This window comes from Muscardinus avellanarius, assembly GCF_963383645.1.
Source record: "Muscardinus avellanarius genome assembly, chromosome: 4".
Taxonomy (NCBI): domain Eukaryota; kingdom Metazoa; phylum Chordata; class Mammalia; order Rodentia; family Gliridae; genus Muscardinus; species Muscardinus avellanarius.
This window is the reverse complement of record NC_137789.1, coordinates 102,399,686-102,421,049: the sequence shown is the minus strand read 5'-3', so window position 1 is coordinate 102,421,049 and position 21,364 is coordinate 102,399,686. Positions and strand designations below refer to the sequence as shown.

General features: G+C 40.6%; 1 protein-coding gene across 1 annotated transcript in view; it reads right to left on the bottom strand.

Moving 5' to 3' along the window:
* Positions 1–19,924: 19,924 nt before the first annotated feature.
* SHLD2 (shieldin complex subunit 2) overlaps positions 19,925–21,364 on the bottom strand; it is a gene marked incomplete at both ends in the record, with an annotated part of 39,469 nt that continues 38,029 nt past the window's right edge. The window contains one exon of the mRNA XM_080694792.1: positions 19,925–20,148. Coding sequence (XP_080550918.1) covers positions 19,925–20,148 — 224 coding nt within the window. The remainder of the gene's footprint in view (positions 20,149–21,364) is intronic.

Sequence of the window (21,364 nt, the reverse complement as noted above, 5' to 3'; positions counted from 1 at the left end):
CTCGAGTCTCTGGTTTCTTGCTAAACCTGCATACAACAATAAGAACAATTCACCAAGAAGGTCTAGACTAACACATGGGTTCTCTATAAGGTTTTGTGTGTTTGCTTGTCTTTTATGGCACTGGGGATTGAATCCAGGGGCAATCTACCTCTGAGCTACAACCCCAGCTCTATTTTTAGTTAATTAATTTATTTATTCATTCATTCATTTAGCACTAGGGATTGAACTCAGGGGAATTCCTAACTCAGAGCTATACCCCCAGCTTTTTTTATTGTTTATTTTGAAACAGAGCCTTGCTAAATTGCTGGGGCTGGCCTTGAACCTGCAATCCTCCTGTCTCAGCCTCCCATGCACTAGGATCACAAGCATATATCACCACACCCAGTTTTCCATAGGTTTTGAGTAGGGGAGCAGGCTTAGTTTGCCTACCATGTGTGTGGCTAAAACTAGGAGGCTCCACTACAAAAGCAGAGTGCTCCTGCTTCCAGAGTGATAGCTGACCAGAAAAGCATCTGCATTTGACCTGAAAAAATGTTGTTTTTTGTTTTTTTGTGATACTGGGAGTGGAACCTAGGGACTTTCTACCTCTGGGCTACACTCCCAGACCTATTTTATATTTTATTTGTAAACAGGGTCTCACTAAGTTGCTGAGAGCCTCACTGAGTAGCTGAGGCTGGCTTCGAACCTGTGCGATCCTCCTGTCTCAGCCTCCCAAGCATGGGGTTTATAAGCATGTGCCACAACGCCCAGCTGAACAACTTTTGTTTGTTTGTTTGCTTTTTTGGGTTGTTTGGTTGGTTGGTTGGTTTTTTGCGGGTCTGGGGATGAAACCCAGGGGCATTTGACCTCCAAGCTACACCCCCTGCCCTATTTTCTATTCCTTATTTTGAAACCGGGTCTTACTGAGTTGCAGAGGGCCTCACTAAGTAGCTGAGTCTGTCCATGAAACGCGATCCTCGGGTCTCAGCCTCCCAAGCGCAGGGATTACAAGCGTGCGCCACCACGCCTGGCTGAACAAATGTTTTAACAAGTTTAAGTGTGGATCAGTGAGGACAACCCGGTAGGAAAGGTTAATTGTCACCAAACTCAGGACCAGTTTAATAGCAGCACTGCAGTAACTATGAACTTCCATTTAATGTTAACTAGTATTTTAATGAAAACACATTTCAAAACTACTGCCAACAATCTTGTGAATAGATGTTTATTCCTGCATGAAGAAGGATGTCTATGATGGCAGTTCCTTCATTTTTCACAGTGAGCATTAGGGATGTTCTAAAATAATAGAGATCATATCACCCTAAGTACTTGAATAAAGTTAAACAACTAATTTGATATTATTTACCAATTTAATATCTTCCTTGTTGGTGTAGAATTGACCCTTTACACACATTAACAGATGTAATCATCTTGGAAGTTCAAGTATTCGTCCTTGTAAATTATCTACAAGTTAAAAAGAAAAAACAAGCGGGAACCTCTTGTTCCATGAGAATAATAAATACTAGAAATTACTAACTTAAAGTCCTTTGATAGACAATAACTATGTCAAGGCCATTTATCTAAAATTAGATAAATATTTCAATGAAGAATTCTCCATCTCCTCCCAGGTCTGATGTAAGATACTGTAATTCTCAGTGAGGTAAAGGTCATATAATACAGGTTCTTTGAAGATTTAAAGCAATATTAATAATAGTAGTAATAATAATGGCCATAGTATTTTCAGTAAATGGTGCTGAAATAAAGGCTACATGAATAATCTTACACCTAGTCTTCAAGGATGTATCCTTTCCATGCCAGGACATATATTTCATAATAAGTAATGATTCCAAGGTGACACACCCTGCAGCTGAGAGAGCTAAGAATTCAACACAATCATGTGTGAATCTAAAGACTATCTCTGTATCACCCACCTCTGACTTACCTTCACTAAGGAAATGTCCATTAGAGCTCTTTTTATTCCCTCTGCCCATGTCAATAAAAAAAAAAGCATGGTGGTGCACTCTTATAATCCCAGTATTTGGGAGGCTGAGACAGGAAGATCTCAGGTTTACGGCCAGCTTCAGCTACATAGTGAGGCCCTCTGCAACTAAGTGAGACCCTGTTTCAAAATAAAGACTAAATATTGGGCTGGGGATATAGTTCAAATGTAGAATTCCCCTAGGTTCCATCCCCAGTACCAAAAAAATAAAAATAAATAAGCTAAGCTCAGGAGCACCTTCCGCTAAGTCAGTGCTTGGGAGTATGATACAGGAGGACTGCAAGTTTGAGACCAGCCTCAGCAGCCTACGGAGACCCTGTTTCTTTTTTTTGCGGGTCTGGGGATGGAACCCAGGGGCATTCGACCTCTGAGCTACAGCCCCTGCCCTATTTTTTATTCTTTATTTTGAAACCAGGTCTCACTGAGTTGCAGAGGGCCTCACTAAGTAGCTGAGGCTGTCCACGAACCGCGATCCTCCAGTCTCAGCCTCCCGAATGCTGGGATTACAAGCGTGCTCCACCACACTCGGCTGGGAGACCCTGTTTCAAAAAAATAAAAAGGTCTAGGGTGCAGCTCAGTGACATAATAACTGGGTTCAATCCCCAGTACCACAATGAATTCATGAATTAACTGATTAATTAATTTGCATCAAAATAGGTTAGAAAAGGAAAAGAAATGAGAAGCTCTTGGCAATAGCAATTATTACTCACTTAGGGGTAACCTAAAATCAATATTCTTCAACAAAAGCCATTTAAAGCAAAGAATCATCTAAAAGGCAAAGTTATCTTCATTCAACATGCATTTAGCTTAATAGAGAATTTTTAAAAGAAAAGAATATTATAAACAGGTTGAAAATACTATAGAAAGGTTAAGAAGTTTTGAATATTGAAACAAAAAGTCAACTACAAGTCCATACTTTACTGGGGGGGGGAGGTGCTGAGACAGGAAGATTTCAGGTTCGAGGACAGCCTCAGCCCCTGAGTGAGACTCTGCTTTAAAAAAAAAAAAAAAAAAAGAGCCGGGCGTGGTGGCGCACGCTTGTAATCCCCACGCTTGGGAGGCTGAGACAGGAGGATCACATAGGTTCGAAGCCAGCCTCAGCTACTTAGTGAGGCTCTCAGCAACTTAGTGAGACCCTGTTTCCAAATAAAATATAAAATGGGTCTGGGAGTATAGCCCAGTACCACCAAAAAAAAAAAAAAGAAAGAAAAATGGGATAGGTATTGAATTGGATAAGGGCTAATTGGGTGATGTGTGCATGTATGTCTCCACCATGTATCCCATTTAGATGTATGACTACAATGCGCCAATAAAAAATAAAAAAAAAAAAACAGCTGGTGGTTTAGCTCAAGAGGTAAGATGCCCCTGCAATCCCTAGTACCACCAAAATAAATAAACAAATCAAATATGAAAATCCTTTAGTTAATATAAGACCATATGATTGACAAAACCAGATTACAAATAACACACATCAGCCAATTTTATAAGGGAAAATAAATACTCTGCTCTGAATTATTTTTCTACCTAACTAGTGGTTTGTGTTAAGGTTTTTCACTCTTTTTGATAATCATAAGTTAATGTTTGTTCACTAATTAATTTCATATTTATGACATACATGATTGTTACTACACCATTCAATTCAAAAAGATTACACTACTCTTACCTTCCCAGCAATATACTGCAGTATATTTGCTTTATTCTGCATTAAGAATTCTGCCGAGACTTCCGGGAAGATGGCGACGGAGAAAAGTGGGGCTTAAGAGCCCCGCTAACAACCAATCCCCATTACCACAAAATCAGCGCCTTTCATAGCCAGAAAACACCATCACCAGAGAAACAAAAAAATCACCAGGCTCCAGAGAGAAAGCAGACTGAGAACAGAGCTCAGAGCCAGAGAGGAGATACACCAGCCTCACGCCCGAGGACGCGGCAGCAGTGCCATACTGCCGGCGGCAGCGGCAAATTCACCGGACGGCTACAGCAAGCCAAGGTGAGCCGCTGCAGAACAGCCAGGCAGGATTTCTCGCCGCAGGTAAAATCTAAAGCTCCCAGTGGCTGAGCTCAGCACACGCCACAGGGATTCAGAGTGGAACTCAAAACCAAGAAGAAATAAGCCAGCCTCACGGCCGAGGGCGTGACAGCGGCGCCATATTGCCACCGGCGGCAGCAGCACCGAATTCACCGAGTCCAGTACAGCTACATCTGCAAACTCAAGAACAGTGAGTCAAATTGCGGGCCCCAGAGGAGAAATCCCAGTACTGTACTCCCTGGGACTTGAACCAGTGGGGGAGGGGCGGTGGCAGAGATATCACACCATAGGAGAACGTGCAACATGACACCCACCATGGTCTAAAGCAGCCTCTATCGACTCCCCGGGTCGGAGACTCTGTGATACAACCCAGTAAAGGAGTAGTGGGGTCAGAGATACTACTGACTCGAGATCCAGAACACCTTAAGTGAAGTCATAGTGAGCCAAGGGAAGAACCCAGAGAAAGCACAAACTTCCAAAATCATGGGAAAGAGGAATAACACTGGAACAATGAATGCCCACAACCCCACAACATCAGAACCCGATAAAACAGAAAATCAGAGATTTCTAGAAGATCAAATCAGGAAAATAACTGTAGAAATAATAGAGGTGCTTCGAAAAGAACTCAGAGAGAGCCAAAAAGAGATAAAGGATGCAAGTAATGAAGTAAAGGCCTCAATTCAAAGCACAAACAACCGATTAGACCACATGGAGAACAGAATCTCGCTCTTAGAAGATGATCGTTCCAAAAATGAACGCATAGTTTCTAATCTAGAAAAAAATATCCGACAGCAGGAATCTGACATTGAAGAAATATGGGCCCATTTTAAGAGAGCTAACCTAAGAATAATTGGAATCGAGGAGGGAAAAGAAAGTGAAACCAAAGGGATCAACAATCTCTTCAAGGAAGTAATAGCAGAAAATTTTCCAAACATAGAGCAAGAGGTTGATACACAGATCCAGGAAACTTATAGAACTCCCTTTAGACAGGATCAGAGAAGAGGATCCCCACGCCACATAATTGTCAAAATGACCAATGTGGAAGCCAAGCAGAGAATCTTAAAGGCAACAAAAACAAAGGGCCAAGTGACATTCAGAGGCAAGCCAATTAGAATCACTCCAGACTTCCCAAACCAAGTCATGAGAGCCAGAAGGGCTTGGAGTAACCTATTCCAAACTCTGAAAGAAAACAACTTCCAGCCAAAAATTTCCTACCCAGCAAAACTTTCTATCAAATTAGATGGAGAAATAAGAAGCTTTCATGACAAACAGAAACTGAAGGAATTTTTGTCTTTAAAACCAGCACTAGAGAAAATACTCAAAGAGATTAACTACAAAGAAGAAATAGGTAACACACACCAGAACCAGAGAAACAAGAGTTTCCATCCAACAGTCAACTAAGATTGGTTATCTGTGGAGATCCATTACTTAATGTTAGTCTTTTACCTATCTCTAAATGGTATTGTTTGCCTTTATTGTTGTTAATTTTTAGGATTTCTAGTTGAAATATTAATATACCTTCAGATATAGCATTTGGAAATATTTTATCCCATTCTATTAGTAACTGTTAACTCTGTTTACATTGTCTTTGGATATACAATATGTTTTTTATTTTTTAGGGAGTTTGTATACTCTTCTGTTGCCTGTGCCATTGAAATCATATCCAAGAAATCACTGCCAATTTCAGTGCTTTGAGGTTTTATGACCCAGATTTTCTCCTAAAAGTTTATAGTCTTAAGATATATTTAGGTCTTTTATCTATTTTGAGTTAATATTTGTATATGGGATTAGGTAAGGGTCCAACTTTATTCTTTTCCATGTAATTATTATGTTTCAACAATATTTAGTTAAAATATTATTATTTCTACCACCAAATGTTCGTGGAAACCTTGTCAAAAATAACTTGACAATATAGGGAAGAATTTAGCTCTAGGCTTTTATTTAACTCCAATGGTCTATATATCTGCCTTTAGAATAGTACTACACTACGCCGGGCGTGGTGGCGCACGCTTGTAATCCCCGCGCTTGGGAGGCGGAGACAGGAGGATGGCGCAGGTTCGAAGCCAGCCACGCTGGCGTAAGAGACCCTGTTTCAAAAATATAAAATAGGTCTGGGAGTGTAGCCCGGAGGTAGAAGGGCTTCCAGGAACCCCAGTACCACCAAAAAAAAAAAAAAAAGAATAGTACTACACTGTTTCAATTATTGTAGCTTTATATGGTTTGAAATCAGAAAATATATATCTTCTAGCTTTGTTCTTTTTCAAGATCGTTTTGGGTATCTGGAGTCCATACTCCATATTAGGATAGAGTTTTTTTCTGAAAAATAAATATATAAATATATGATAGTCTCACCTAAAAAAAATAGAAAAAAATATTCTCTGGTAAGAAAGAAAGTAAAAAGAAATATTGAAATGTTATCTTTAAGTCATCAAAAGCTTGGTATCAGACAAATGAAACTGTTATGTGAGATTATCATTTTTAATTTTGGATAAATTGCTATAATACTAGATGTCAACCACTAAGCCAAGCATGGGAGGGAGGGATGGGGAGAGAATGGGGTGGGGATCGGGTGGGGGCTGACTGGGCGATGTGTGCATGTATGTCTACAGAAGTTTGTATCCCACTATGATGTATGAATACAGTGCACCAATAAATAAAAAATAAAAAATAAAAAAAAAGAATTCTGCCATCTGCTGTTTGTTTTCCCTTAGTGCAAATAACAGGAGCGTGAGCCCCAACTGTAAAAGGATGAGAGCAATTGATAATTCACAAGAGCACGTATTTCTCAGCCAAACTGCATCTTATAAAAGACCCCGTGAATAGCAACAGAGCAGGAAATCAACAGGCTCCTTCTGTGCTCCACTGTGTTTCCCATGTGCTGCTCCGGCCCTTGCAAACCTCCCTCTGTAGGGAGTTGCCACACATTCCAGCCATCTCCAAACTCACTGCACACATGAGCTGGCTCCAGGAATTGTGGCCTCTAACACAGCATTTATCATGGGACTGTGGAGTCACAGAACTGTTCCCCACATAAACCAAGGACTTTTGAGGACAGGGACTGTATCTTTCATCTCAAAAGCCCAAACCCTGAAACTTAGGAAAGGGTTTAAGTGTTTTACTAAAACCATGAGCTAAACTCTCAGCTCTAGAGCAGATTTTCCCAATCTATGTTCTAAAGAGTATTTACAGCTGTGTTGGTTGCAGGTTTAGCGAGAAATGAGAGACTCGAGAGTCCAAGGGAATGTGCCAATTGAAGCCTTTATTAGCTGGTCAGCAGCAGTACCCTCAATCTAGAAATCTGACTGCAGGGGCGCGCCGACTGGCCAGGGTTAGGGGTTTATAAGGGAGGAAAACCATGAAGGGGTAAGCCATCTAGTAAGCAAACAGGTTTACAAAAGCAGACATTTCTAGTTAGCTTATCTGGTATGCAAGGTCCTGCTGTTCTGGCAGGTGCTGGGTGAGGCTCCACCCAAGTTCAGATTTTTGGGAGAAATTCTTTAGCACAAATCACAGGAATTTCAGGTGAGGAGATAGGCCGTTGTGATTACAAGTGTGGCCTATTAAGGGCCTTTTATCTAAGAAAGGAACACAGCTTACAAGGTATAGATAATGAAGTTTCTAAATTTTAAAACTATATTTTTTCTCCTTTCTTTACAGTTTTCATCCTTTTTACTTTTGCCATTACAGCTGGGTGTGACAGCGTGCACTTGTACTCCTGGTATTTGGGAGGCTGAGACAGGAGGATTACAGGTTTGAGGACAGCATCAACGAGTGAGACTCTCATCAACCTAGTGACACCTTGTTTCAAAATAAAAATAAAATAGGGCTAGGGGTGTAGCTCAGAGATAGAATCCTCCTGGGTTCCATCCGTAACGCCACAAAAATTTTAAAAAGAATACTTATGTTCCCACAAGTACCATGCCTCAACAGAGATTCCTTGATTCACTATTAGAGAAATGTTGCAAAACTGTGATGTGCCCAGTTTAAAAAAATCTCTTTAATGTTGCTTAATGGCCACTTGAAAATACATTTAGTGGCAAATATTAACATTTGAGGAATCAGAGTTTCAGGGATACAGTTTTGAGATATTTCCAGTAATGTGGAGTTTCCTCCATGTTGTATCAACTTACTTGACTTCTACTTATGGTATCAGGATCCCAGATAACAATGTCAAGCCCTTCTGTTCCAAATGGGTCTCTAAGGAATTCTGGTTCCATTTTGCTACTTAAATTGATGTTAGGTTAAATATAAATTAGAAATAAAAATACAATGCTTTATAAATAAAAATCTTAATATTGATCTACACAAATTACTTTTGGGAGTAATGATAGCCACTAACAGTCCTGAAGAGAAAGATATAACATATATTACAATATGCATAACCTATCCAACTCTAACCATGATTAGCCTAGTAAGGCTCTTAGACATTATAAAGAAAATATGATTTTCATAGTATACATAAGGAAAAAGTTTTGAAAAATGCCAACTCCTAAATTCTAAAATTCAATTTTTTATCTAAGAGATTAATACAAAATACAGTCCATATCTTTATCAATTAATAGAAACTGCCTTGAACCCCCAAATCTTTATCAATATATACTATGAAACAGTTGTAAACTCAAATACTTATAGAGGCAGAGTAGGTGCCAGGAGCGAATGCCAGGGTCTCAGCAGCACACTGGAAAACACAGTGCCTCCCATGGAGGATGCCCAGGGGCCCTCACAGTACTGAGGGTGCAAAGGAGACTGCATCAGGTTCCTCAAGAGAAGCTGGAGGTCCAGATTTCTTCCAAGTCTCCTGAGTTTAAATGTTGGCTCAATTTAGGAGGCAAACTCAATATATCGCTGGGCCATGCTTAGTCTAGGACCTTTGTATTTTTATCTTCGTTATTTGTGTGTTTCCATTTGTGTGTTTCCAAATGATCAAGTGCAAAGCAAGTATTTGCATGTAATATCTTTCATTTGTTTGTTTGTTTGTCTTTGTGGTACTAGAGATTGAAAAAAGGGGAATTCTATCTCTGAGCTACACCCCAGCCCTTTTTTATTTCTTGGTTTGAAACAAGTCTCACTACTTCCTCTGATATCATGTTTTAATTTTTATTTATTTTTTACTTATTTATTTTTGGTGGTACTGGGGGTGGAACCCAGGGACTTTCTGCCTTCAGGCTAATTTCCCAGACCTATTTTTATTTATATTTTATTTGGAAACAGGGTCTCACTAAGTTGCTGAGAGCCTCACTAAGTAGCTGAGGCTGGCTTCGAACCTGGGCAATCCTTCCATCTCAGTCTCCCAAGTGCGGGGATTACAAGGGTGCACCACCACACCCAGCAATAGCATATTTTTTTTTAAAAAATGAAGCCCCACAGAATGTAATAAAGACAAAGACTTCAAAGGTTTTCCAGCACTTAGTAACTTATATACACTTGTATGCAGTTCTCCCAGACTATTGGTTTAATGAATAATCAGTCGCATAAGACTGATAAAACCAGGTTATTAAAAGGATTTTCATCTATATTCTTACTACATGTTTTTAAACTGTAACAGTTTTCAACTTTTAAAACTGCCAGGCTAACCAGGAGTCATGGTGCACATCTACAATCTCAGTATTTGGGAGGCTGAGACAGGAGGATCAGGATCGCAGGTTCAAGGACAGCCTCAGCAAATGGTGAGACTCTCGGCAACCTAGCAAGACCCTCTTTCAAAATAAAAATAAAAATAGGGTTGGGGTGTAGCTTGGAGGTAGAATGCCCCTGTGCTCAATACCCAGTACAAAAAAAAAAAAAGAAAAAAGAAAAGAAAAAGAAAAACTTTGTATATACATATAAACTGGAGGGGAAAGTTCTTAAATCTTTCTTGGAATTTTCCTTTAATTATCTAATTCTCACCTCAGCCTGCACATTAACTGTCCCTTTCTACTTTTTCCTGGAAATGGCTTCAAAATGTATTTAAAAATAGCTTTGGTATTAATGTGCCCATATTGCAAAATGACTATGGTATTAGTGTATCCAAAAGTAGTTTCAAAATGTAAAAAGCAGTCAGGGCCAGGTAGCAGCCAGGCACTCAGGCAGCTGTTATAATGCAGAGTTCCCTCAGCAAAAGTAATTAGCAAGTACACAAAAGAGTTGGGACCTTGGGCCTTCATATTTTAAGACAGGTTTGCATAATAAGTAACTTCTAGCAGATAGGCTAGAATTCCCCAAGAATGCAAGAGAAAGGTATAGGCCTCTGTCAAGAGGGGGCAGATACCACGAGACTCCTGACTTTGTGGATCATTCTGCTCCTAACAAAGACCTAGGCCAAAGCCTGTATCAAGGCAGGAAGGCTTTTGGCTGAGCAAGAAATCCCCACAATCATAATCCCCATAACCATATTAAAAAGGGCCTGCATGGAGTTAATGGGCAGGCTCACACCTAGGTCAAAAGATTATTGGTTGAGCAAGATGAAAGATAATGTATCTTTATAAAAACTTTATATCTATATCCAAAAACTTCAGGAATTTATTTTCAAGTTACTCCACTACATCATCCTTTTGGGTGTAATGCTTTCTGACCTATTTTTCTGCCTTTGTAATAATAAAATTGCTTAAGCTTACGGCAAAAAGAGTTTTGGTTATTATTTTCTAAAAGAGCTAAGAACAAGAACCCATAGCTACATCTCACATCTCACCCTGGTACAGTTTTGCTGTCCCACCGTAACAAGCATCACACACACAAAAAACTTTTATATATATTCATTGTGGATATCACAGATAAGGAAAAGGAAAAATAGGCCTGGCATGCTAGCCCATGTCTGTAGTAACAGTACGTGAGAGGCTAAGACAGGAGGATTGCAGGTTTCTGGCCAGTATCAGTAATACAGTAAGACTCTCAGCAACCTACTGAGACCCTGTTTTTAAACAAATTATAAAAGCCAGGTGTGGTGGCACACACTTGTAATCCCAGTGTTTAGGAGGCTGAGACAGGAGGATTGCATAGGTTTGAAGCCAGCCTCAGCTACTTAGTGAGGCTCTCAGCAACTTAGTGAGACCCTGTTTCCAAATAAAGTATAAAATGGGTCTGGGAGTATAGCCCAGAGGTGGCAGAGGCAGCACCATTCCTGCTGTATGACAGGGTCACAGCTGGGAAGAGAATTCCGCAGGGCTGGAAGACTCTGGCAAAACTGGAGCCATTATCCCTCTTAATTTTAGTTGTAATAATGATAATATTAATGAAATTTGAACATTGCTTTGATTGATGATTGCTGTTTGTAATAATCTGAAAATTGATGGGAATATAACCAGAAAATGCCCTAAGATTTTTGGTGGGTCCGGGCATGCTGGCGCACACTTGTAATCCCAGCATTCGGGAGGCTGAGACCGGAGGATCACGGTTCGCGGACAGTCTCAGCTACTTAGTGAGGCCCTCTGCAACTCAGTGAGACCCGGTTTCAAAATAAAGAATAAAAAATAGGGCAGGGGTGTAGCTCGGAGGTCAAATGCCCCGGCTTCCATGTCCAGACCTGCAAAAAAAAAAAAAAAAAAAAAAAAAAAAGATTTGTGCTGGGAATAGCACCAAATATGTATATGTATATGTATATATATATATGTATGTATATGATTATGGGAGAACTTTCAAGAAGCTACATAGAAAAGAGCTCTTTGCTCCTCTGCGTACAACACCTAACTCAATGTTTTAGTCATGAAAGGAAAAAGTTAACTTCAGACAAATTATACCTACTGTGCAAGGCCCTCCATATGTTGCTTATAAGTTAGGGGGGTGGACTGTGGTATCCCCCTCAGGGGGCTAGGGCTAATCAGAATACTTTTCCACCTCCAACCATCCTCCACTTTCCTGTACAGGACTGTATGATGAATAGAAAGCACAGAGTTAATATTACTGGAAAATGGCTTGATGTTAGGACTCTGCCATTCCTACAGAGGGTTGGGCAGGCAGGGACCTCCTTGGTGCCTGCTCACTAAAGCACAAAAAAGTTCTCTTGATAAACAACTTAATAGGTATTATAGAAAATTAGATGTAGGTATTGTATGCTAGAAAAATAGAATAAGTTTAGTGGGGGGTTGGTGGTTGGATAAAAATAAGTTAATAGAATACCTAGTGGCCAAAATAGCAGAGAAAATTAGCAGTTAATTTTAGAAATAAATATAGTAAGTCTAAGATAGAGGATAGGATAAGTTCAGCTAAAGTTTATTATGTGTGATGTAGAGTAGTAATAGGTTTTGTTGATCAATTCATTACAAATTAATAAAAAAACAATAAACAGGAAAAACAGGTGGCTTCGAGCTGTGCCTGCTACGTGGGATTCAGGTTAATGAAGAGCTAGATGAAGAACAATGTATATGTAATGTGGTTTTGAAAAACTAAATGAAAAACAAAATACGTATGATGTGGCTTGCTGTAATTTGTCAGATTCATGTATAAATAAAGTATATTCTAGGGCACAGAGATGCCTTCCCCTGCTACTAAGCAAGGCGTCTCTCATTCTTCAATTTCGCCGACCCTACATCTCCACATCTCCTTCAAGACCCTGGACTGGCTGAGGCTGGACCCCGGCATAGAGGTAGAAAAGCCCCTGAGTCCCACCCCCAGTACCACAAAAACAAACAAACAAATAAATATATAAAACAAATATAAAGAGGGCTGGGGGTGTAGCTCAGAGGTAAAATGTCCCTTTGTTCGAACCCCATTACAAAATAACCTCAAAAATATAAAAAGGAGGAGGAGAAAAAGGAAGAGGAGGAGGAAAAAGAAGAAGAAAGAAAGAAAAGTAGAAGCAAATGTGGAACTTTCCCCAAACTAACCATATGGTAGGCCAAAAAGTAAAAATCAAAACATGTCAAAATATGAAATTAAGATAGGCGTGGTGGTGCACACTTGTAATCCCAGTACTTGGGAGACTGAGACAGAAGGACTGCAGATTTGTGGCCAGCCTCAGCAACTTAGGCCCTCTGCAGCTTAGTGAGGCCCTGTTTCAAAATAAAAGCATAAAATAGGGCTGGGGTGTAGCTGGGAGGTAGAATGCCCCTGGGTTCCATCTCCAGTAAAACACACACACACACACACACAAACACACACACACACACACACACACACACACACACACACACAGAAATGAATTCTAAATGGATTTTTATAGTGTAGGTGAAAGTAGGATAGAAACAAATAGAATTGTAATAACTAAAAATAAACATAGTAAACTTTAGAAATAAAATAATAAACTCTAATTAAAAAAAGAAAAAAAAATTACACTTACTAGTCAAATGCCCCCAAATAAGAAATTTTACCACATCGTGTACATATTTTAGCCTAACACAATACCAGTCTATTTGTGTGTATGCATAATAGAACTGACTTTTTCTTACTCAGTATACCAAAGTGCATCTTCCATTGCACAGGTTCAAAGCCAGCCTAAGCTTCTTAGTGAGGCTCTCAGAAACTTAGTGAAACCCTGTTTCTAAATAAAAATATAAAATAGATCTGGGAGTGTAGCCCAGAAGTAGAAGGCCCCTGAGTTCCATTCCCAGTACCACAGGAAAAAAAAAATGTATAAATAGGAGAATATTCTTCTGGTACATTTCTCATTTCCTATTACTTAAAAAGTTTCATCTATATTCCATTGGGGAATTACTTTGGTGACATAAATTTTTTTTTTTTTTTTTTTTTTTTTGCGAGTCTGGGGATGGAACCCAGAGGCATTCAACCTCTGAACTACACGCCTTGCCCTATTTTTTTTTTTTTTTTTGAAACAGGGTCTCACTAAGTTGCAGAGGGCTGTCTGCGAATCCCGATCCTCCAGTCTCAGCCTCCCGAATGCTGGAATTACAACTGTGAGCCACCACGCCCAGCTTGTTCTTTATTTTGAAGCCGGGTCTCACTGAGTTGCAAAGGGCCTCACTAAGTAACTGAGGCTGTCCGTGAAGCGCGATCCTCCTTGTCTGGCCTCCTGAATGCTGGGATTACAAGCCTGTGCCACCACGTTCGGCTCATAGCATATTTTGTTGGAGACCAAGTCTTTGTTCATCACAAACATTTTCTTGCATCCTCACAAAAGTAAAAGGCAGTGTGCGGAACAGGAAAATGTTTAGACTTTGATGTTGTGATTGGGTTTGTATATAATGGATAAACACAGAAAGACTCTTGGGGATAACAAGTCTCCCTATTCAGGACCAAAACTAGTAGTCCCATTGTCAAGTTTGGGAAGCCAAGACAGGATCATAACAGGCTTGCAACCTGCCTCTTACTGAGGCCCTCCCCAACTTAGTGAGACCCGGCTTCAGAATAAAGAATAAAAACAGGGCTGGGGGTGTAGCTTGGAGGTAGAATGGCATGCATGGGTAATCCTGGTACTTGAGAGGCTGACACAGGAGGATAAAAGGTTCAAGGACAGCCTCAGCAATGTAGGGAGACTCTCCGCAACCTAAGAAGACCCTGTTTCAAAACAAAAAAAAAAATTTTAAATGGCTGGAGGTGTGTGTAGCTTAGAGACAGAATGTCCCTGAGTTCAATTCTCAGTACCACCACCAATGAAGTAAGGAAGGGAGGAATCTTAATGAATGTGAATGTTGAAAGTGTCTCAGTAAACCAGGCGTGGTGCCGCACATTTGTAATCCCAGATCTTGCAAGGCTGAGACAGGAGGATCGCACAGGTTCAAAGCCAGCCTCAGCTGCTTATGCTCTCAGCAACTTAGTGAGACCCTGTTTCCAAATAAGTCTGGGAGTATAGCCCGGAGGTAGAAAAGCCGCTGGCTTCCACCTCTAGTACAAGAAAAGAAAAGAAAAGAAAAGAAAAGAAAAGAAAGAGAAAGTGTCTAAGTGAAATGTATTACTGTGTCAGGCATGGTGGTGCACACTTGTAACTCTAGTACTTGGAAAGCTAAGACAGGAGAATAGCAGATTTGCAACCAGCCTCAGCTACTTACTGAGGCCCTCCACAACTTAATGAGACTCTGTTTCAAAATAAAGAACAAAAACAGGACTGGGGACATAGCTTGGAGTTAGAATGCCCCTAAATTCAATCCCCATTACTGAAAAAAAAAATGTTATTGCTCTCTTTAGATTCAATTTCTGGATTTATTTATTTATTTATTTATTTATTTATTTATTTATTTATTGTGGTACTGGGGTTCCTGGAAGCCCTTCTACCTCCAGGCTACACTCCCAGACCTATTTTATTTTTGGAAACAGGGTCTCTTAAGCCAGTGAGGTTGGCTTCAAACCCGCGTGATCCTCCTCTCTCAGCCTCCCAAGCACGGGGATTACAAGTGTGTGCTACCACGCCCGGCATCTGGATTTATTTTAAATCAAAATAAATCATGTTTCACTCAGTTACTTAGTGTGGCCCTCCGCAACTTAGTGAAACCCTGTTTCAAAATAGAGAATAACACTGGGCGTGGTGGCGCATGCTTGTAATCCCCACGCTTGGGACGCTGAGACGGGAGGATAGCACGGGTTCGAAGCCACCTTCAGCTGCTTAGTGAGGCTCTCAGCAACTTAGTGAGACCCTGTTTCCAAATAAAATATAAAAAAGGTCTGGGAGTATAGCCTAGAGGTAGAAAGCCTCTGGGTTCCACCCACCGTGCCACCAAAAAAAAAAAAAAAAATAGAGAATAAAAAATAGGGCAGGAGGTGTGGCTCAGAGGTCGAATGCCCCTAGGTTCCATTCCTGCAAAATAAATAAATAAATAAATATCATGTTTCAAAGTCTGAACTACAGAAGTAACTTAAATGTTTGGAAATATGACAAAACCTAACTGTAGTTTCCCAGCACTCTGGCACTCTTGACTAGGGAATTCATGTGGCTCTGTCATGGAGTTGAGACCCACTAAAGTATGTAAGTCAACACTATGCACAAGAGAGTATTTTTCACCTACCATATCAAGACTACCTTTTTTTTTTTTTGATGGTACTGGAGATGAAACCCTTCTACCTCTGGGCTACACTCCCAGACCTATTTTATATTTTTTATTTGGAAACAGGGTCTCTTAAGCCAGCAAGGCTGCCTTCGAACCTGCACGATCCTCCTGTCTCTGCCTCCCAAGCGTGGGGATTACAAGCGTGCACCACCACGCCAGGTTTAAGACTACCTTTTAAAGCACCATTGTTGAAGAGTTAAAAGAGCTTCCTAAGGGAAACTGTCTTTTGTGCGCATTCTGGGGCTTTTATTTATTTTTTTTGCGGGTCTGGGGATGGAACCCAGGGGCATTCGACCTCTGAGCTACACCTCCTGCCCTATTTTTTTATTCTTTATTTTGAAACCGGGTCTCACTGAGTTGCAGAGGGACTCACTAAGTAGCTGAGGCTGTCCGCAAACCACAATCCTCTGGTCTCAGCCTCCCAAATGCCGGGATTACCTGCACCACCACGCCCGGCTGGGGCTTTTATTTTTTAAGCATGTTTGGTGATGCCCAGTGCCCTCTTTTATGGCAAATAGCTCCATAGTTAGAGATGCAGGTTAAGCCTTTTCTATATGAAGTTTCCTTACGTCTTCCATTGCAGAGGACATGCTCTTTTCTGCCTGGACTCTCCTTCCACTGAGGAAGGGCTCCCTTCCATCTTATGAGGTCCCCCCGCCTCTGGTCACAACCAGAGAATGGGTAACGACAACAGATTCAAGCAGGGTCCTTTTGTAAAATTTTCTGTTGATACTAGAAAAAAAAGAGAATTTCTCTTTCTGAAAAGAAAAAGTTTGGAGATTTCTAAAATAACCTTCTTTCCATGTGGATGAATGAGGAAACTGTGAAGAGAAAAGAAAAAATAGGATGAAGGGGAAGTTGGGAGGGGGGCAGGCAAAGAGAGAAAGGGGGATAGAGAATCTGCTAAAACCCTGAACATGGACTTCCCAGTCTCTAGAACTATAAACATTAGCTACGTATTAGTCACAGTTCCAGGGACTGAGAAGTCCAAGCTCAAGGTGCCAGCATATTTGGTATTTGGTAAGGGATGCTCTCAGCTTCAAAGATGGGAGGTATCTTCCTCCCATCCTTGAGTCCTTGCCTTGGGCCTCTTTTCTAAGGACACTGATCCCATCTACCAGGGCTCTGCTCTCTTGACCTAATCACTCCGCAGATGCCCCACCCCGAACGCCACTACATGGAGGCATGGTACTTGTGGGAACATAAGTATTCTTTTTAAAATTTTTGTGGCGTTACGGATGGAACCCAGGGGCATTCTACCTCTGAGCTACACCCCCAGCCCTATTTTTTATTCTTTGTTTTAAAAAAGGGTTTCACTAAGTTGCAGACAGCCTCACTAAGTAGCTGAGGTTGGCAGCATACCTGTGATCCTCCTGTCTCAGCCTCTCAAGTACTGGGATTTTAAGCATGCGCTACCACGCCTGGCAGGGCACTAGTTTTTAGCTCAGAGGTAAAATGCAATGCCCCTGGGATCAAAATCTCTAGTAACACAAAAATTAATCAACTAACCAACTAATTAATTGTAAACAATAGGGATGTAGCTCAGAGGTAGAATGTCCTTGGGGTCAATACTGAGAATCAAAAGATACATAAATACCTTAAAAAGAGAAAACAATGTCATAGAAACAAAATAATTTTTTAAAGAAAGCATAAACTAGCCAGTACATGGAGGGCTGAGACAGGAAGCTCAAAGTTTTAAGGCCAGCCTCAGCAACTTAATTTAAAACCCTGTTTTAAAAACAATAAAAAGTTGTAATCCCAGCATTTGGGAGACTGAGACTGGAGGATCGTGGTTTGCAGACAGCCTCAGCTACTAAGTGAGGCCCTCCGCAACTCAGTGAGACCCTGTTTCAAAATAAAGAATAAAAAATTGGGCAGGAGGTATAGCTTGGAGGTCGAATGCCTATGGGTTCCATCCTCAGACCCACAATAAATAAATAAAAAAATAAATAAATAAAATAAATAAAATAAATAAAAAGGGCAGGGGGTATAGCTCAGAGGTAGAACATCCCTGGGTTCAATATTAAATACCAAATTAAACATATATACCAAAGTACCAAGTTAAATTATACCAAAGTACCAAATTAAAAAAAAAATATATATATATATGCTTACAATAAAATGAGCTTCTCTGAGCCAGGCATGATGACACATGCCTCTGATCCCAGTACTTGGGAGGCTGAGACAGAAGAATGACAGGTTTGAGGCTAGTCTCAGCAACTTAGCAAGACCCTGCTTTAAAATAAAAAATAAGTGAGTGAGTGAGGGTGGAAGGTGTTGCTCAAGAGATAAAATGTCCCTATTTTCAATTCCCAGAATAACAACAACAACAACAACAACAACAACAACAACAACAACAAGATAAGCTTATTTATTTCAGCATGAATTCAGTTATTTTTCAGGCAATATGATTAATCTATTAACATTCAACGTCCTCACACTTCTGGGTTAAGTGCGTCTTCATAATTTTTCACTAAAGCTGGCATGGTGGTGCACATTTATAATCTCAGTACCTGGGAGGCTGAAACAGGATGATCACAGGTTTGAGGCCAGCCTCAGCTACTTAATGAGGTCCTCAGTAACTTAGGGAGACCCTGTTTCAAAATAAAGAATAAAAAATAGGCCTAACGGTGTAGCTCAGAGGTAGAATGTATGCCCCTGGGTTCAATACCCATAATAATAATAATAATAATAATAATAATAATAGCAATAATAATAATTCTTCATTAGTGACTATCATTTGATAAGAGCAAAGAGCTTCTTCTACAATCCTAAGAACTGATTGTTGTTAATAAATAAATTCAGGAGGGCACTTGACCCCTAGACATAAACTAGTAACAGGACTCTGTTCCTCCACTTATAAGCTAAAACATGGTCTTGTTTACTTCTTCATTTTCAATGCTTTTTTAAGATCCATGGCCCTCTATCTCCAAGTTCGCCCCCAGCACACCCCTCCTTTTAATTTTATTTTGAAATAGAATCTCACTAAGTTGCTGAGGCTGGTCTCCTGTCTCAGCCTCCCAAGTATTGGGATTGCAGGTATGCACCACCACACCTGGCTTCAGTGCTTTATATACAGAGACATGCTTGTCTTAAACTTACCTAAACATAGGTTTATACAAACTAATTCATCATTATATACAGTTATAATCAAGGAAATTATATTTCACATTGATAGCCTACTGAGGTAGAGTAAGAGGAAGTACAAAACAGGCATGGTGGCACACGCTTGTAATCCCAGCATTTGGGAGGCTGAGACAGGAGGATCACACAGGTTCAAAACCAGCCTCAGCTACTTAGTGAGGCTCTCAGCAACTTAGTGAGACCCTGTTTTCAAATAAAGTATAAAATAGGTATGGGAGTATAGCCCGGAGGTAGTAGAAAAGTCCCTGGGTTCCACACCAAGTACTACCAAAAAAAAAAAAAAAAAAAAAAAAAAAAGAAAAAGAAAAAGAAAAGAAAAGAAAAGAGGAAGTACATGGAGTGAATGGAGTAGAAAAGTAATTTCTGAGGAAACCTCTTCTGTGTGGAAGCCCAGTGCTTGGCACAGTGCCCTGAAAACAGCAGGGACTCAGTACAATAAACAATGAGGGAACATTCAATTCCTAGGGAACTGTGACATATTACCTTTATCAAATAAAAAGAAACATAAAAACCTCAGGCTTTTCTGACAAGAAATCATTTTAGTTTATATATGTAACACACATCTCTTTGTAAAACCTATTTGTTTAGCAAACCCAAAGCAAAGCCTCGTCGTTCGTTTCAAAAGACAAACCATAGCTGGCGTGGTGGTGCACGCTTGTAATCTCAGTACTTAAGAGGCTGAGACCAGGGGATCACAGGTATGTGGCAGGCCTCAACTACTCAGTGAGGCCTTCTGCAACCTAGTAAGACCCTGTTTCAAAATAATGATAAAAAGCAGGGCTGGAGATGTAGCTCAAGAGGTAGAAATGCCCCTAGGTTCAATCGCCAGTAGCAAAAAAAATAAAGACAAATCATCTCAGTTCTTCTTCATGGAATGCCTGCAGTGTCTTCTGGTTTCAGCAAAGGGCTCCAGGCCTTAAATGGTTCAGGACAGAAATCCAGCAGGGAGAAATCCTGTTGCAATGGGTAGCTGTTGTCCTCCAACACGAAAAGGCTCTGAATCTTCAGCACAGGAGGTTCCGCACTGGCTGCCAACAAGGAGTGGAGGAGGTCTGCTGCGACCATCCCGTAGGTGAGGTCTGAGGACGGCACTAGGAAGAGCAAAGCACAAGGGCGTCAGTGTCCCTGCCAGCCTGAGGGGCACGCGCGCCCCAGGGTCAAGTTTCACCTTGCACTAGGCTGTCAAGGCTCCTACCCCAGGCCATTCCTCATCTACACCTCTTTCTAGTTTAGGTTTTACTCAGGAAAATCAAGCTCAGAGGACACACTGTCGGACTAACAGCAGCTCCTGCTATGAGACTTGGCGGTCAGCTTCATAATGTAGAAAGAAGTGAGATGAATGGTTCCCTAAGTTAAGACCAAACCCAAAAGAACATGTCCATTTCAGAAAGGACTATTATACTTAACCTATCTGCAGTTTTTATCACAGCCAAATATGCATATATTGGTTGAAAATCCCTTATCCAAAATACTTGGAACCAGAAATGTTTTAGAATTCAGGTATTTTTGGATTTTGAATTATCTGTGTACATATCATGAGGGGACAAGTCTACATATGAAAATTTTCTATGTTTCATATACCCCTTATGATCCAGGAATGGGTAATTTCATACCATGCCCTATCCCAAAGCAGAGTAGGCATGCATTTATTTGTTTATTTTTTACTTATTTATGTAGTACTGGGGATTGAATCCAGGGGCATTCTACCTCTAAGCTACATCCCCAGCCCTATTTTATTTTTTATTTTTAAAAAGGGTCTCACTAAATTACAGAGGGCTAAGTTGCCCAGGCTAACTGCAAACCTGTGATCCTCCTGTTCTCAGCCTCCCAAGTACAGGGATTACAAGTGTGTGCCACCATATCCAGTTCAGAGTAGATATTTAAATGGTTAAAACAGGTAAAGCTTCTTAAGCCGGGCGTGGTGGCGCACGCTTGTAATCCCTGCGCTTGGGAGGCTGAGACAGAAGGATTGCACAGGTTCGAAGCCAGCCTCAGCTACTTAGTGAGGCTCTCAGCAACTTAGTGAGACCCTGTTTCCAAATAAAATATAAAAATAGGTCTGGGAGTATAGCCCAGAGAAAGCTTCTGGGTTCCATCCCCAGTACCGCCACCACAAAAAAAACAAAAACAAACAACAACAACAACAAAAAACCCCAACCAGGTACAGTTTCTTACAGAATCCCAAACTCTGCAAACAGGCTGCACTGAGCCTGCTGGGTCAACATAGCAATGAGATAAGAAAGTTACAGACCTTAAAAGTTAAATGGAGGCAAAAAGGCACCATATATCTTCTCATGGAGCTAGACC